This window comes from Prinia subflava, chromosome 19 (assembly GCF_021018805.1).
Source record: "Prinia subflava isolate CZ2003 ecotype Zambia chromosome 19, Cam_Psub_1.2, whole genome shotgun sequence".
Lineage (NCBI taxonomy): Eukaryota > Metazoa > Chordata > Aves > Passeriformes > Cisticolidae > Prinia > Prinia subflava.
Window position 1 is genome coordinate 10,093,970 of NC_086265.1, and position 18,000 is coordinate 10,111,969.

Consider the following 18,000-nt stretch of genomic DNA (forward strand, 5'->3'; position numbering starts at 1 on the left):
CACATTCCTTAAAGACTGGGGACTCTGATAGAGAGTAGCAGGAGATTGTTCTGGGGATCAGAGGACAACCAACAAGGAGAGGACTCCCATTTTTCAGGTTTCCCTGCTAATCCTGGGACATGCCCATGTCCCCAATCTGTGACTGTTCCGAAAGTAAATGTGTGTCTTCAGTCACCAGGGGAAATTCAAGCTCAGAGTTTTGGAGCAGGGATTCTTTCAAATGGGCACAACATAAATCTGCTTTGACCTGATTTGCAGCTCTGTTTCAGTCAAGGCCTCATTTAACTGAGACTGTAAAACATGCAAAAGTTTCACCAGATTTGTGCTGTCCCTCATTTTGCAGCCAATCCAAAGCAGAGCAGAGTCTCCAGAACTGAGAGTGGTTTCTAAGAAACCTGAACCCAGAACATGCACGTACATAATGTCTATAGCAACCAGTTCATTGCATCCATTGCCATTCCAGAGCGGAATGCATCAAACAATGGAGTTACTGTGCACTATCAAACTCTCAGACAACTAATTAGGTCAGGAATAGAAGGAGCAAATGGATAGATGATTCAACTGTTGTTCATGAGACCCATATGACAACAAGGATGCCTCATCTACATTCCTCACCAACAGTAAGGGTATACAGTTTGTGTATTTTGACTCTAAAGGCAATTATAAAAGAATTATGCCACTGACCACTGAAATATTGCTTTGGAGTTAAGCTGGATTCTGGTAGAAGCTGGTAAATCAATTGCTCTGTCTGACCTATATATTCTGCCTATTGACATGCAGCCTACTTTATTCTTTTGGCAGTTATTGCAGTAAAAATCCAATGTGCTGAACTCCAGTGGCCAAGGACAGGCCAATTGCTGGAAATGGAAAATGACTGTAGTGCCAGTGACCTGCCCTGATGTGGAATTGCCATCTCCATGACACTGTCACGCTCAGGCATCCTTCTCTTTCCTGCATAAGGTTTTAGCCTAGCATAGATGAGGAAAAGGAGACATTCACCTTTTTTCACTCCCTTCCTAACCTCTTCCCCCCCATCTTTTAGCACCTGGAACAAGAGAAACACGAATTGCGGCGGCGATTTGAGAACAAGGAGGGAGAGTGGGAAGGGAGGGTGTCTGAACTGGAGAGCGACGTGAAGCAGCTGCAGGACGAGCTGGAGAAGCAGCAGGTCCACCTGCGCGAAGCCGACCGCGAGAAGACGCGCGCTGTCCAGGAACTCTCCGAGCAGAACCAAAGACTCCTGGACCAGCTCAGCAGGGTGAGTCACCTGGGTGCCACAGCTGGCCACGGGACAGGGTCACAGCTCTGCTGTCATCCTCCTCTGGGGCAAAGGAGTGAGAAAGCTCCCACTTCCAGGGAAACAAACAGTTCTGCCTCTGCTCATGTTACACAGGTGCCCTGTTAAGACATGCTGCCTTTAAACTGATTTTACACCTCTAAGCAGTGATGCATTTCTTTGGCAAAACAGTTGTGTTTCTGGGTTGAGTGGTCATTTACCGCATAGTTCTCTCTCTCAACTGTTTTTGTGTCTAGAACTGATTTAGAAATCTGTTTCTAATTTGCTAATAGGCTGAACAAATGTAGCATGCAAGAAGAAGGCTAATCTGCAACAGTGGGGTGAAAGGCATTTTGCAGGCCTCTCTTTTTTGTGATTCGTTGGCTGTAATATTGTAGAATTGAACATACCATGTCATTCTCAGATGGTGTGTCACTACAGATAACTTTGCCATGGTTAGATGTGTGAGAACCTACTGAAATTCCTTGGAATGCCATGTTTCATCAAAGAGCTTAACTTGCCTCTGAATGAAAGAGGATTTATAGTGAGGCTGCTACAAATCGGCCTAATTGACTGAACACTTGCAGCATGAGTTTCTTTCTGACAGCAAAAGACTTAACAGTTTCTGCCTCCTTCCCCCAGAAGTGAACCTGTCTTCTGGAATTAAGAACCTTTTTTCCTCCCCACTGGATAGTTAGTACAAACCTTATTTTTAATGCTTGAAAACACAGTTACTCCAGCAGACGAAAGCATTTGCTTGTTATCAGTTGCTTACTCCCAAAATAGCATGGAACAAAAACACACACACAGATCCATGCTGAAGAGGCCCACCTCACACTGTGAGAACATCTCTCAGATTAGATTCTGTCAGAGCTGAGTCTCTGGGGCTGGCACAGGGATTTTGCCTATGGGAGGGTGGACACCTCAACCACACTAGGATCAGAGGGCTCTGAAGAGGGCCAAATGAACAGGTCTTCACTCAAGCTGTGTATGCAGTTGTGCCTCTGGAGGTGAGAAGAGCAAGTCTTGGGTATGACACTCTGTACTGACACTTGAGGAAATTGTTCCTCATTTCACTGTAGATTTTCTTGTCAAGGATTTAAAAAGTCACTTAGTCCAGTTTGGTTAACTGGTTTTAAAAACAACAACAACAACGAAACAAACTAAAAAGACCTCATCTTCCTTACCTCAGGAATGTTGCTAAGTTTATCCATGTTCTTACAGCAATGTGTCCCAGGTGAGCTACAGATCTTTCATCTTTTCTCTGGACAGAGCATATTCCACATACACCATGGATGAGAGTTTGTGTTGTGTCAGGTTTTTTTATTCAGGGTTAAGAACTTGGCTTCCATCAGATCTGGTGACTCAGTAATTTTCTGTGTATGTGTGATTTCTGTCATTGTCTGGGGAGTGTAAGATTTGTTATGGTCCCAGCATAGGCATAAACTGGAAGAACAGACTAGAAGGTAGGAGAGGCAAACCAGACAGCTTGTTTTGAGCTTTTCAACCACATGGGATTATTCTTGCTTGTGCTACAGGAACCTCTCATAGCCAGATGCTCAGAGAGCCACTCCACAAAACCTTGTCAGAGGAACCACCAAGATAAGTTCACCAGCATGTGATGTCCAAGGATGGGGTTTGTTCCCTTATCTCTCTCTTAGTACCAGAAATGATCTTCATTGACCCACTTCAGAACTGCCACATTCAAATTTGCTGAGTGTTGGTGCTGCCCTTCCCATTCCAGCCCAGCCCTGCTCCCAGCTTGGTGGAGTTTTTTTCCAATGCAGATAAGCTCTGATAGAGACAGAGCTGATGTTTGCTAAGGCACGATCCAGTCTCATTGAGTTTGTCACCTGGCCAAAACTTGCCGGTGACTCAAATACAGCAATGGCTATAGCAAGGGTGTAAACAGTCTTCCCACAGTCAGGAAAACCTGGACAAATTGAAAGAGTGGGGAACAATCTGTTATCATTTTCTGGGCTTTAACTGAGGCTTTTTAAATCCCAGCATTATATTAGCACTTGATTCCTGGCTGCTTAATATTCCATATTTGCTGCTCCATTGTGTATTTGCAGTCTTATGTGTCTGGTCTCTTATTCTGAAGAGGTTACACATGTAATCCCTGAGGCAGTGGCACTGCCTAAACCCTGCACCCGTGTAGTTCTGGCTCCTATTACTATTAGGATTCCAATTAATAAAAAGGACAAATAGGAGCTGCAGGGTTGTGCTTGCCCACAGCCACTTCTGCCACAGGCTGGAGTCTCACCTGGCATCATAAACTGAGCACTGGGAGAGGAGAAGTCCTACAAAGAGGTGCTGTTACAGCTTCTGTGACCTTTAAGGTGTTGCTGGTATCCTCTTTGTGTTCCTGGTTCTGCGTTTGTGTCACCATGGGTTGTTGGGGAGCAGAGGGTTATGAGAAGTCTGGGATAAGGTGATGAAAGCCTTATTCAGAGCCTCAAGTCTGCCCCATTAAACACTATATCCTGTTTACAGACACAAAGACAGGCTTCTCTCTGATAGTCATTCTATACTAGTAGGTACTGGCTCCTTAAATTTGAATTTCTACAGTTTTTAGCAATTAACACCTCGTGGCCCCATTTAATACCACTTGATCATCTCTCTTCTAGAGAAGGTATCCCCTTGGCACTAGGCTCTGTGTGAATGACAGTCATCCTCAGGAGCTGCCAGCCCACATAGTCCTGCTTGTTTCTTCTGGATTCACTGGGCTTCAGCCTCTTTTACCTCAAAGCAGGGCAGCAGCCACCATCTCCTTCATCCTGCCCCTCCTCCTTCCTGTTGCTGCCATACTTTCACCAACTAATTAGTCTTTAGGACATTTTTTTAACCCTGCCTTCCCCAGAGATGAAAAGCTAACACATCCTCACTTTGTCTAAACCTGGCACAAATGCCAACCAACCAAGCACACACAGCTACACAAGGACAGCAAGGGGACCCAGAAAGCTCTGTCTTGCAATTAATGCCAGAGACTGAAAAAATCTATTGTCAGCTCTAGCAAAGTCTGATAAGGAAAACTCAAAGATAGGAATTTTAAGTCTCTTCCAGTATCTAAAAATTAGCCTCTTGCCTCTGTCACCAAGAGGCTAAAATAAGGTCCTTGAAAAGGTTTGAGGTCTTCCAATGAGGTGGTGATATAGGAGAACTTTAAATATCTAATAATAGTAAGTAGGCTATAAGGAACTTTGCCTCCTCTTGAAATACAGCCTTTGGTTCTCTGCTTTTAGCAGAACAAAGATACTGCCTGAGGTTAGAACAGCATTAAACCAGGGGGAAAATTTGGTTGGCTGGACTGGGAGCACATAGTGAAAGACATGATTGAAATGCCAAAGAGCAAGTTTAAGACCTCCACAGTATTTTTTAATTTGCTACATGATGATTAAAATCCCTTCTGCACACTGCTTTGATTTCCCTCCCCCTGCCTCAGCACAGCAAAGGGTGCAGTAGCTCTCAGCAGTGTGTCCACACCAAGCTAAATGCTGAGTTTACCAGGGAGAACTGTGGAGCTCCTCATGAGCAGTGTGCCAGGGTACAAACCACTCACCAGAACTGCTCAGAGCTGCAGTACAGGAGTCAAAGAACAGTTCTGCTGAGAAAGTCGAGGCTTGGGAATTATTACATGTTCTGTTTCCAACTCCTTCAGTCTCTCCCATCTGTTTCAGTTCCCCACTAGGATAAAAAAAGAAAAAGAAAAAAGAAAAAAATCACAAAAATCACAATCCTATGCTTTCTGTTCTTATATGGGGGAGTGTGTATAGGAAAGGTCTCCTCTTACATGTGCCCACAGCAGGTAACACAGCAAGAGTCCTGTCCCCCCCTTTGGGCTTCTGGGAGTTACTAATGCAAATAATAATAACAAGCATCATCCTCCTATAATGAGGCAACATATTACTACTTGGTCAGGAAGTGAATGAAAAAAGACTTCCATGCTGTTTCTGAGTGCCTTCACCAGATGGCTTTCCCACACATTTCCTGCTCCCCAGCTCTGGCTGCTGGAGCTGTTTGCTGCGTGCAGCTTGGGTGAGCCTCATCCTTCCCAGTTCAGCTGGGCTTCTTTTATGGTACACGGAGCACAGGGGAGCGATTTCACAATGTCAGGCTCAGGTAGTTTTTGCAATGCAAATCTGTTTCCCGGGGCAGTGGAAGAGTGTCATCTTGCACTGCTGAAACAGCTCCTTGTGTTTAGAGAGCAGCGCTGGGCTGCGGTGGCGTCCCTCAGAGGGGCCCTCAATCACCAACTCTTTAGATTCACTCAGCATCTAGAGCCAGCAGGCTGCTACAAAGAATGAGGTGTTTCACTCAGTCTCTCTGCTACAGCAAGAACAGGAGCAGCCAGCCCACAATTCTCCAAAGGAGGTATTATTTACTAACCACAAAACCCTCCTTTCAGTAATATTTCAGCGGAAGTTTCTCGCTTCATGCTCTAACATGCAGCATGTTAGAGAACTGGCAGGCACTGCCTGGCTTTGCTTTGAAAGAAACAGGTTTTTATTTAAGAACAAGCTGACCATTATCTATTCTCCTTTCCAAATTATTTGTATTTTAAATGCATCCTTTTATGGTCAAGAACACACAAGAGAGGCAGGTCTGTTGTCATTTATTTGAAGAGATTTTTCTGAATGGTTGGTTGCTGGGTCTATCAGCATAGGAACAATGTTGGTTTTAAGAAATTCAGATTATTCACTGAAAAAGAAAGTTATTGGAAGAAGCATGCTGGGCAAGATGCATTGCTTTTGCCATGCCAGAGATTTGTAGCAATTACAGTATGAATTATGTCTTTAATTCCTTATTTTATCTGTACAGGTGCTTAATGCAAGCCTGCTTATGTTTCTTGTTTATTAAGTTGTCTCCAGTAGTCCAGTGGGGTCTATTGGGAGCTCCATCCTTATTACAGAGGCAAGTCAGACTGAATTTAAGTCCTGCCTCGGGGTTTATTTTTAACCAGACAAAGATCCTGTGTGAACCTGGGCTAAAGAAGAGTTGCTTTGACTATCCCTACATTTCAAAGTGCAGATCAGCCACTACACTGAATTATTTTCATAAAAACTCCCCAGTTTTTGCTCTTCAAAGTGTTTACTGGACCTATTCAGTGAGTAGCTTATTATAAAGAACTCTACACTGAACTCCTCAAGCACAGAGTCCTGCACAGCAAATCTTTACCTCCATCACCTCTGGGCAGTCTAAATTCAGTGGGAGATTGCAGGAGAAAAGGCAGCACTGCTTCCTGTGGAAGGGGCTGAAGTACCTGCTTGTCATGGCAGCTTTGGGGGGCTGCTCATTCCTTGGGGGAAGGCAGACAGCCCTTGAGCACTGTTTGTCCCTGGCATAAGGCTCACTCAGGCTGGGGTGAGAGGAAACAGACACCAGCACCAGACAGAGCCAAACACTGATTCCAGCAAACCTCCCAGTAACCTCATTCCCCAGCTCCCCACCCCTCTGGAGCATCAGCAGATCCTCACGCCACATAGCCAGATCCCTGATCACCCAGGGAATACTAATGAGAAAGGCTCCTTCTCTCCAGTTGCTTCTCCTCTAGCAGAGAGCACTTGTTAATAATTCAGCTTCATGCCACATCAGGCCTGCAGTGCTGAGGCTTTCCATGCTAAAGCTGTAAATACAGGACGTGACTGCAGCTGCATGTTCTCCCCTGCAGAGTCCTTCAATGAAATGATTCAGTGCCCTAGAAGGTAATGGAGAAACACCTTGAGGTCACTGCTGAGTGGCACTTACCCACCATCCCTCTGGGAGAACAAGGAGAAAGGCTCAACCCTCTGCTGAGAGTCAGTCCAAGCCTGCAGCATCCATTAACTCTGCTTTAGGACACACAGAGCTTTGGGACCCAACAGGAACAGGGGCACCCAGACATCAAGGAATAAATACAGGAAGTGCCAAAGAAGTAATTTCAGCAAACATGACAGGGAGCACCCCTACAGAATTTACCCAAGGATTTTGCACACACTCATTTCATGAAAGATTTTTACCCCCGAGTCCTTTGGTTTTAAGTGCTGATGAGCACTTAGGGAATGGGCAGAAAGAGAATGGGCTGTAGTGATAGAGGAAGGCAGAATGGGGACAAATTAAAAGAAAGGAAATTTAGGTAAAGTATTAGAAATTCTCTCCTGTGAGGGTGCTGAGACACTGGAGCAAGTTGCCCAGGGAGGTTGTGGCTGTCCCAACCCTGGCAATGTTCAAAGCCACATTGGACGGGGTTTGGAACAGCCTGGTCTAATGGGAGGATTCCCTGCCCGTGGCAGGGGGAGTTGGGACTGGGTGATCTGTAAGGTCCATTCCAAGCCCTTAACATTTCATGTATCTATGAAATTGAATAAAACAGAGGCTAATGAATAGCAAAGCCCTCCCTAGGAAAAGGATTAAACTACTATTAATATTAGGGGAAAAAATGTTACTGTTAAGGCAGTGGAAGTACACAAATCGCTGCTCCTGGGCAAAAGGATGGCATCCCTGGCTCCTAGGGGCTGGGTGAGACCCTCATCCTCCTCTGGGGCAGCGGAGCATCCCCTCCATCCCCGGGGACCCCAGGCTGGTTGCTAGATGACAGCACGGCATGTCCCAGCTGGCGATGTTGCTGTGGCAACCGGGTGTGATTTCTCTGCTTGTAATGCCACGCCAGTCAGGGACACGCAGGGAGACGCACTTGTGACGTCCGAGACGGGCGGGCGGTGGCCGCGGCCCGTCTGCCACCCCCGTGGGCTCGGCTCGCCGCCAGGACGTGTTCCCGCGTCGCTTCTGCATCCCCCGCGGGCCCCTCCTCACCTTTCCGCCTCTGCTCACGGCAATTTCCCCCCCAAAATGCACTGGAGCTGTACCAGCCCGAGGCAGCTTGTTGTCTGTACCATCCACAATGAGCTCCCGAGCCTGCTGGGGGACAGGTAAACATTTTATTTACCACCCATCCTGAGTGAAAAGAGCCCCTTGTGAGCAGGTCAGTGAGCCCACAGAGGGTGACCCCGCCAGGGCTTGGCACAGAGCATCTCCCGGGAGTCCAGCTCGGGACATGGTGCCAGAGAAATGATTGTCTGAGCCGCTGAGCCTCCAGGCTGGGCACGGCTCATCTCCCACCCTCAGAGGCTCGTGGTGCCTGCATGGAGCAGCAGAGGCTGCCCTGTGAGACAGAGCCACACCTCCTGTCCCACCACCGACCCCTTTCACTGGGCAGCACAACTGCAGGAATGAGCGACCAGAGCACTCTCTTGGACAAATACATGGAGGTGTAAAGCCCCTGGTAGTCAGCCATACACTGTTCTTCCCTGCACTTCAGCTGAGCCCAGCTCAGAGCACAGCTTTCTCCTCCAGCAAGTGGTCCTGGAAGAGATTTCAAAAGTTCACGCTTGAGACATCAAGCAACACCACTAATCTGTGAACATCTGAAACCCAGAATCCAACATAAAACTGAAGCTGAACTTGTCCTGGAGTAAGAAGATAAAATTCTGAATGAGTCCTTTCTTCTCCTCTTGCACTGCACTAAAAATTTCGAGTGGCTATTCCGTTTATGTCCAGGTTGTTTATTGACATTGTTTTATTATGCAGTAGCTCAGAGGTAAGAACATGTGGGCAGAAGAAATTTTTTCAAAATATTTCTGCTTATTCACACTTGCAGTAAACACTTCCTCCAGGAGATTCTAGAAAGTAGGACACAGAAGGTGTTTGTATCCAGCCACTGCATTACTAGCTAGAACCAGAGACAAACATGATTGAAAGCTTTGCAAATAGCTACATAAGAAGAAACCAGTTAAAAGCATTTGATCTTTAGGGACCCTTTCTGGGTTTTAAAGTTTGCACACCTTATAATGAAAGTCTTCAAATTCCTTCTTTTTTCAAGCAGGCTTGCTTTTTCTAAATGCAAATTAGTAGACAATAGCTCAAGAGGGAAGTCTCTTCTACACTGAGGGAGTTTTGCCAGCTGTATTGGGTGCTCTGATTACCCATGAAATCAGAGGCCTCTTGCAAAACAGCCTAGAGCTTAACCAACATTTTGTTTAGAATGGCATTTAGTAGAACGTAGTTTATTTTGAGCAGAGATACAGGATCAGCAAGACATTCTTGTTGATTTCTGGTAGCCACAATGAAATACAAAGCTGGCTCGTGCTTGGCAGCACCACCTCAGGGGTAGGAAATGCCACCTCAGATAGGGACACAACAGTATCCAGAGGCAGCAGTACAACAGGAAACAACTGACAGATGAGGACATAAGCGATCTGCATGTCAGAGCAACTGGAGTAAAAGGTGGCTCATAAGCGGCCCAAGAGAGTATTTAATTTGGAGGAGATACAGGCTGGCCTCACAATCTCTGTAGTTATCCTTCTGCAGAGGCTCAGTTCTGTAGATGCCAAGACCTGCAACAGATTTCATCATGGATGGAATCCCTGTCAGTGTTTGAGGGGGACTGCTGAGGTCAGAAGTGTTGGGAACAAGTCCATTAACTGTTCTTGTTCTCTCCACACTGTTCTTCCCTGCAAGGTTCTAATGTTGAAGCATGGAAAGAACATTTTTAAAGGAAGGACTGCCTGGATAGTTACAGCTGGGTTATGACTCTACCAAGATTAGCACAGTAATGCAGATGTGTCATAGATGCAGAGCTTACACAGAACAGTTACAAGACCTGCAGATATTTGGGTAACTAAAGCACCTAGCTCATTGGATTTGCCCTTTAAATGAAATCCTTCAGTTCCTTTGCACTTCAGTGCACCAAGATAACAAAATTTAACCTTGTGATTGCTTTGTTCTCTACATCCTTTAAAGTCTGTTCTTGAATCCACTTCCAGACTTGGCACAGGTTTGTAGTGATAGGGGTGCTCTTAGAAAGCTGTTCCATTTGGCAGCTATTTAGCCTGAGGTGTTCCTGGTTACTTTTGAACAAGGCACCATTGTACTAGATCTGTACAAGCTCAGATCCAGGAAAATGGAAATCTTCTACAATTCAGGTGTAGACCGGCAGATTTGTCACTCACACCAGGAGCATTAGACAGGTACAAACCTTAAGACCTGCTGGAGGGAAGGGTCTGTATTTATAGAACAGATCCATAGTCCCAATTGCTTTTGCAGATGAAGTGTTCCAGGACAAAAACATCCACAAATTTCAAAAGAAGGACACGTTTTGGAGAAGTACCTAAAGAGTCTTCCATTGTTTCTTTACTTGGTGAACAAATGATTGGCACAGATTTTACTGGAACACCAGGAAACTGAGGCACTGACAGACTAGGCAGTAATTGTCTGTGTAAACCAATAAACAAGGCCCTAGTGAATGAAAAATCTCCTCTCCACTCAGGCAGAGTACACAAGAGTTTGAGCTTTTCTCTTCGTCTTATAGAATGGGGATGAATTGGGGTGGGACTTTTTGTTCGTTTTTAAGGTGTGAAATAGGAATTTAGTGCTCTATGTCCCACACTGACAGCATGACAGGGTAAAACTAATGCTCAGACATTATTCCTTGAACTGAGTATAAGCTTTATTCTCCACGTCCCTTACATAAATGGCAATGTGTGTGAATTGCAGGATAAGAATTAGACTGATATTTTAAAAAACCCCACCTGTAAGTTTGGCTGAGTTGAGGAGATGGCCCAGAGACTCTACAAGGTCTTCATCAAAGGAGACTTCAGGGAAGTGGCCAAGTAGACATCAGTCAGGGAAGGCTGGCCAATTTTTGCACTGATATGAGAGGAACTAGGCAAACTTAAGTCTGAAAGAGACTTTCTGAGGTTTCCCTTTTATGCAGGCAAGAGTTTGACTAGCATCAGGTCATGTCTTCCTGCTATTTATGAATACTAAAGAATGAGGCAGAGAAGCCTGAGAGAATACTCACAAGGAACAAGTGATCTCAAAGGCATTGGAACTGACTTGCATTTTAACTCAACATGGACATAAAGTAGTGAAAGGGTGAAAACAAATGTAAACAGGGCATTATTCAAAATGCCTGAATAGATTTTGTGGGAGTCATACTTTTCAACAGATTTATGTTTAGAAGCCAAATGAGAAAGCCTCGAATGTTTGTTCAAAAGAGATTGTTGGTCGAATGTAACAGTGTGATATTTGTCTAAATAACATCTATTGATTGACCATGAAGTTGCACAGGGATTTGCCAACTCAAATTATTCCTGTGGGTTTGCCTCTATTCCAGAGAGATTTATTTCCCTAGGCTTTACTGGATGTTGTACTTCACTTTGTACACAAATTCTCCCTACATGTTGTGCTGCTTAGCCTTTATTTCCTTCTCCACCTTAGCACAAGGGACCAGATCTAAGGGAAGTCTAACTCATTCTAACTCATAAATATTTAAAGCTTTAAGGGGTGCAGGCAAATGCTTATGAAACTGATGATTTCATTAATGCCACCTCTTCTGGGGCCTCCCTGTGCCTGAGGCACTGCTGCTATGGGCAGAGGCCCTCACCCTGCAGAACTGCAGACAAGGAGGGGTCTCCTAGGCTTGGGCTGCTTTATCAGCAGAAGCTGCAATAAACCAGTTCAGGCATTATCCAATCCAGCAGCTCAGTTAATCTCTGCTTACCCAGATTAACTCTGGCATCACGAGACACAGCCCATCAGCTGCAGGCTGGCTCTCAGCATCTCCCTCCTTTCAAAGGAGTTATTTGCATCAGGCAGTCAAAACTTGAGAAATTCCTTCTGTCTTCCCATCCTTCTTAATCCTCCATCAAGAAACAGTATCAGAGACTAAGAAGGTCAAACTGGGGGAGAGGGAAGGAGACAGATAACTTTCTCCCTCATTGCACTGCCTCACCCCAGCACAGGAAGGGAAGATTTGCCCACTGTGGGACAGCTCCAGATCACACAACTTTAGTGCTCCTGACCCCAGACATGGGCTTCCTGCAACAATCTCTGACCCTTTTCATGGCCAGGGAACACCCTGCCAAGAAAATATTTTGCTGTGTGAAACCAACAGTGCAGAAGACTTTCCAACCATGAACTTGTTCAAATGAAGATATTAACTCTCTGGCTTCTTTTAATCTCCCTAAGCAGAGCTATAAGCCACCCCAGGTCAGGGAAAGTGGCATAATTGACCAAAATGCCTGTCTAGACCCACATACCAAGTAGGCCGTGGTGCTAACCCTGCCCACAGCTCAGAGAATGTGACACAGGCATCCAGAGTTAGGTGTCTGTGGTGCAGCTGGGCTCACCTGCAGGGTGGAGGAATGAGCTGGCTGTGTGTGAAGCCATTGGCAAAGCACACACACCTCCATGCCTGTGAGTGCCTTCACACCACCACCTCCACTCTTCCCTCCCCTCACACCACTTGGCATCCCAGACCTTTGCATGAGGCCCCTGCAAGTATTTCAAGCAGGTGGAGTGGAAGTTTTCATTAAGCCTCTGTCAGACTGAAATGGCTTCTTTACACAGTTTTTCCTTATGTATGCTCTGCTGATGCCACAAAGTGCAGGAGACTGGACAGGGAACTCACAGCACTGCAAAAGCCTTGTCTGCCCCTCCCCATGATGTCTGGGAGTGGCTCCCAAGTGCAGAGGCTGGACAAGATTAAGAGAATAAGAGTGGGTATTTATTAAAGGCCTTCAGTAGATACACCTTGGGCAGTCAGAATCCACCCAGAGGCTACACCCAAGATGGAGGATGGACAATGGAGTTTTTCAGACAGAAATAAGTTTGGTCCATTTGCATATCAGGGGTTAATCCTCCAATTACAGCTTCAGGTAATAAAGTCATAATCCCCCAGTTCGCTCCTCCCCAATTCACTTTTGTTTATACTTTTCAGTGCCTGAGGCTGTAGGGTATCCTTGAGTTTTAGGCCTAGAGGAATTGACCAAAGTGTGAAGATAGTAGTTAACACTTCCTATGGAGTTTAGAGTTACGCACCAATGCAGTGCAGGATTTGAAAAATACAAAGGCTAAAATCTTAAGGCATCACCGACAGCACTGAATGAGTTCACCACAGGATAGAAGTTAAAAAACAAGTCCAAGCTGTTGCTGCTTTAATTTCACAGGGACATTTTTTGCATGTGTACCAGTCCTCCATATTCATCACAGAAGAGGTAGTACTTCAAAGGCACTTAAATAATCACTTCTTGGTGCATTCCACCAGCATCGTTAGGCAAATGTCCATAAATACCCTTCTCACATATCTTGTTTCACTCAGATTATCCTCGTCTCCTTGGCAACTGTCAGATGATGTATAATGCTAGCGGGGATTAGCCCCAATGAGCCTTGTAACCCTCGTGTAAATTCCGCCTCTGTGAAGGGACCTGGCCAAAGCACTCCCTTCCTGGGAATGTTTGATTGTTGCCATAAACCATATTAAATTCTAGACCCTTTCAGCAAATCTGAGTAAGGGTGAAAACCAATGGAGAACTTTTTAATTGGTAGTGTTTGTCTTGTCCTCCAAATAAATAAGTTTGAAACACGGGTATACTTGGTGTTTCACAGCTTCACACGTAAAGCTGTATTTTGAATCAGAACTTGAGAGAAGGCTTGTGCTGAAAATTTGGCTCTAATATCTTTATCTCCTTTGTCCCTTGTTGTCAGTGGGATCACACTGGGAAGTTCCAAATCCCTGCAAGATCTTAACAAAATTATGCTACACTTTAACCTATTAATTTCTGAAAACTATCCGGGGTTCAGGTCATCACTTCATGTGCACACACTGTCTGACATGGGTCGTACTGAGACTTTCTGCCTCTGAGCAAGCAGCTCTGGGTTGCACCCTCGTGCCCCACTGCTCAGGGACACACGACCAAAGCATCAAGTCAAGGAGCCTCAGCACATGCTCCACTTGCATGAAGCTTGTCTCTACTCCACATGATACGTGGATCTGCTGAGGAGGAAGCTGGCTGTCTCATGTGGCATCCTAGGCACCCAAAGCCAGCTTTTGCCAAGTGTGGCACTGACATGAGACCTGTCCCCACATAGGAGATGCAGAGAGTGCTAGTGCATGGAGCTGAGCAGCCCTGCATTACAGACAAGTTTAAAGAGTTGAAGATCTAAGTGATAAAAGCTCACCTGTGCTGCAGTAGTGACATGGTTAAACCACTTGTTCCTTCTTCAGTCCACTCAGTTCTTTATAACTTTCCAAACTGGGGATATCTGCTCTAATTCAAAAGAACAACAAAAAATATCTTTAAGCAGAGCCAAGGAAAGGAAAGGAGGCTGAAATCAGCACCAGCCTCAGGAACAAAACCAAATCCAGACATGCTACAGCAGAAATAATAGTATTTCTGTAATTAAGCAAACAAATCTCTGGCACAGCATTGTGTCTAAAAATGAATTCGACAGTGTACCATGGCTGACATCTCTTAGACTAATCAACTATAGAGAGCTGAGAGAGGAGGGGAAAAAACATTCCAGGAGGTAGGTCACCAAACAGCCAAGCCAAGGGGTGAGGGGAAGCCAGTGTAGGCAGGGCAGTGACAGGCAGAGGAAAACCCAGGTCCTGGCACAAGCTGGTCAGCAGTGATGCAGCCTGATTTTTTTGCATGCTTGTGTGGACCTGTTTGCTCCCCAGCCATCTGCCAGCTCCAGCACACACCTCACCACATGCAAGCCTTGCAAGGAGGGGGAAAAGGGATCAGTGGCTTAAGGCAGGTGATTTTTAGCACAGATAGGATAAAAGCCCTCCTAACTCACTCACATGTCTGTGTACTGGCAGACGCTCTAAGCAGCACCATTTTAGACACTCCAGCACACAGCAGGAGCTCGGGAGATTTAGTACTGCTACCACTGGCTTGTGCACATAGAGAAATTCAGCTCCAGCAGCAGGAGTAATAAAAACTGCTGAGAGCTGAATACCACAGTCTCCTCTGTCGCCGGTCACATTACTCTTGATTTCAGGCAGCAAGAGGAAGAGAAAGTTAATCATTTATGTGCAGCAAAGCTAGGGAAGATCCCAGTTTAAAATCCTACTGTAGTAGCAGAAGAAATGGAGTAGATCAGCCCACGATCAAGTGCAGGAGAATCCACACACACTCAGGCAAGGCAGCCCTCTCTGCTGAAGATAAAGTGATAAATCAACATACCTGGAAAGCAACAAAGGTTACCATAGGTAAAGTATGAAATGCTCAAACAGGGCTTTGAAAATGAAGCACATTCCCAACAGTAACTTGCCAGGGAGTCTTTGAAGCTGAAGAACAGCCACTACCACACCACTTTTGTTGTGTTTTTCTTGTTGCACTTTACAGCTGGTCTCCTGTTCCCTTCTTTGGCCTTAGGGCTAAAAGCCACATGCACAGGGTATATGTCATTGCTACTGACTTCTGCTTAAAAGCAACCATGTTTTTCCTTAAAGGGAAGCTGTAGGTCTTTATGAACTCCAAGACGAATCACTGAGGGTGAACAGGGAGCTTTGGTGAAGGAGAGAATGCTTCTTACCAACCAAAGCCTCAGCTGTGAAACCTTCACAGAGAAAAGAGATCTTTTCTCAGCATCAAACACAGGACAGGCTGCTAATTCTGTCTGTGCAGCATTTCCCATTCCAAGACCTTGAGCAGTGCTCACAGGTGCTGGTTTGCAGGCAGCCCCATGCCAGGGCTGTGGGTCAGTCCTAGACCTGCCTGGCAGCTGCTGCAGCTCAGCCCAGGCTTGCTGAGAGCTGGCTGTGTCTGCACAGAGTCAGCTGTCAGAAAGCAACAGCCTCTATGCCAAAAAAACACAGCTTGAGTGACTCTTATCCCTCTAAGCAGCATCTTAGACAGTGGGGGAAAGGGCTTTCAGTTGAATGACACCTGACCTGGATTTCCAAAACCTTGGCTACAGGTACAAGTCCGAGTCTAACATATTTGTGCCAAACTGGCTGCCCACAGCCAAGCACAGCTTTTGTAACACTTTCAGTGGACTCTCTTCCAGACAGTTACTCTAACAGAGCTGCTGAGATGTTGCTACAGCAGGTTTTTCTTCCTCCAGTAACACTGCACTTCTCTTCCATCAGAAAAATTGCTGAATACATGAGGGGTTTGTGACTGAGGCATCTTCCCCCATACAGGACCATCCATACTTTAGCTTTAGTGATGTTCAGATACACTAAAGCCTGAAACTCATACAGAGAGGGACACTTTCCAGTCTCTGATAATGATTCCCCTGCATGTGTATGAATTGGCAGAGTATAGTATATTTTATATGCCATCCCACAGCATGTGCTGCACCCACCTCGTTTTTCAGCTACGTTTCCTCTCCACATCTTGCTTTATTTTTTTATTTCTAAGCACAGTTTTTTGTAGGACTTAAAGTACCAAAATGCCAGTGAGTTTGCCAAGAGATGTTATTTAAATAAAATTCATGCAAGAGCTTTTTAAAAGTAAGATTGTAGGAGGACAAAGCTGCAAGGAGAGATCCGTATTTCCAGACCATCCCCTCATCCAGACACTGACCACAGCTACAGCCATGCAGTCTCTCCAGAGGAGCACCTCACCTGCCAGGCTGGCACAGGCATAGGATCTTACCACTTGCAGAAGTACTCAGAAGCTTCCCAAAAGCTGGGTTACAGGTGTTGTTGTTGAAAATTTATCTTCAGCTTTGAATACACCTGCTCTGAGTTTAGGCTCTGGCTCACACTAGAAATTACTATTGCATGTTTGTCCCTACATACAGCTGGGGAGGTGAGATTGCTCTGAAGGCCAAGCCCTGCCCGGAGGATCTGGGAATTAGAGACTTAATCCCCTCAGTGTTTACATCTGTGCACTGCACAGGATTAAACATGCTGTGTTCCAGCATCTGCTGCACCTGTGTCCACAGGCTCAACCTGGGTGGGAACAGAGCAAAGCTGGGCTAAAAGGAGACAGAATTCCTGTACTTATTACCCATGTTAATGCACTAAGTATAGATTCAGCTTCAGCAGATCAAAGTGCTCAGATGTTATTACTAACACATTGTAATTATCTTTTGTCAGCAATCACCAAGAGCAAGGTCTGCCTTGTGCTCAAAGTCTGCTCCAAAGACCTTATGCTCAAAACAGATCTTTTCATCTGCCAAGAGGGAGAACAATTCAGATATAGCTGGAGGCTGCCAAAGTAGAGGAAGAAACACTGCTAAGTTAAATGGTATCTCTCTAGAAGCTTTTTGTCTGCAGGTATTCAGCACAGCTCTTTTGTGTTTAGAAGGACAGATCAAATACTAGCTGACCAAGAAATATTTTCAAGTACAATGTTACTTAACAGGTCCAGAACAATCCTTTAAGAACATAGATTTTTACCTTTTCATTTAAGTGTGGGAATGTGACATGCTGCCATATCAGTTTCGCGGTTTGGGTTTTTTCCAAAACTTTGTGATGGGCTTGCTCATTTTTATGGCATTCACTTTCCATTTATGATCCTATTGCACCTATCTGTGGTTAAAACATTTAGTGAAGAGGAAACTTTAATGGAATAGTTTGAAGCTGTATCTTTCATCCTGGCCAATATTCACTATAGAGTTTGGGTTTCTTATTTTTCCACAGAAAGCAGCCACAAGTTCTACTGTATTGGCCATGAGAAATCAGCCTTCTGCACAAAACACTTTCATATCTTGCTTTAGTCAAGCCAAGCTCCAAAAACCACTTCTTAGCTCTTCTTCCTCTCACTTTTGAAATAAATTTATCAAGTTTTAAAGGAAATGAGCAAACACACATGAACACTGTTTTTAAGAAACATCCTGATAGAAGTTATTTGAAATTAAACTTTGCAGGGATTTAAAAACCAATAAAACATCTCCAGGTCAATCTACCATAAAATTTAAATATACATTTGAGAAAATATTTT

The 18,000-nt window shown here is 45.1% G+C and overlaps 1 protein-coding gene across 2 annotated transcripts in view; it reads left to right on the forward strand.

The window, feature by feature from the left end:
- BICDL1 (BICD family like cargo adaptor 1) overlaps positions 1–18,000 on the forward strand; it is a 47,551-nt gene that overhangs the window by 4,275 nt on the left and 25,276 nt on the right. For both annotated transcript variants that reach the window (XM_063416167.1, XM_063416166.1), the window contains exon 2: positions 1,043–1,258. In XM_063416167.1, the coding sequence (XP_063272237.1) occupies positions 1,043–1,258 (216 nt within the window). The remainder of the gene's footprint in view (positions 1–1,042; positions 1,259–18,000) is intronic.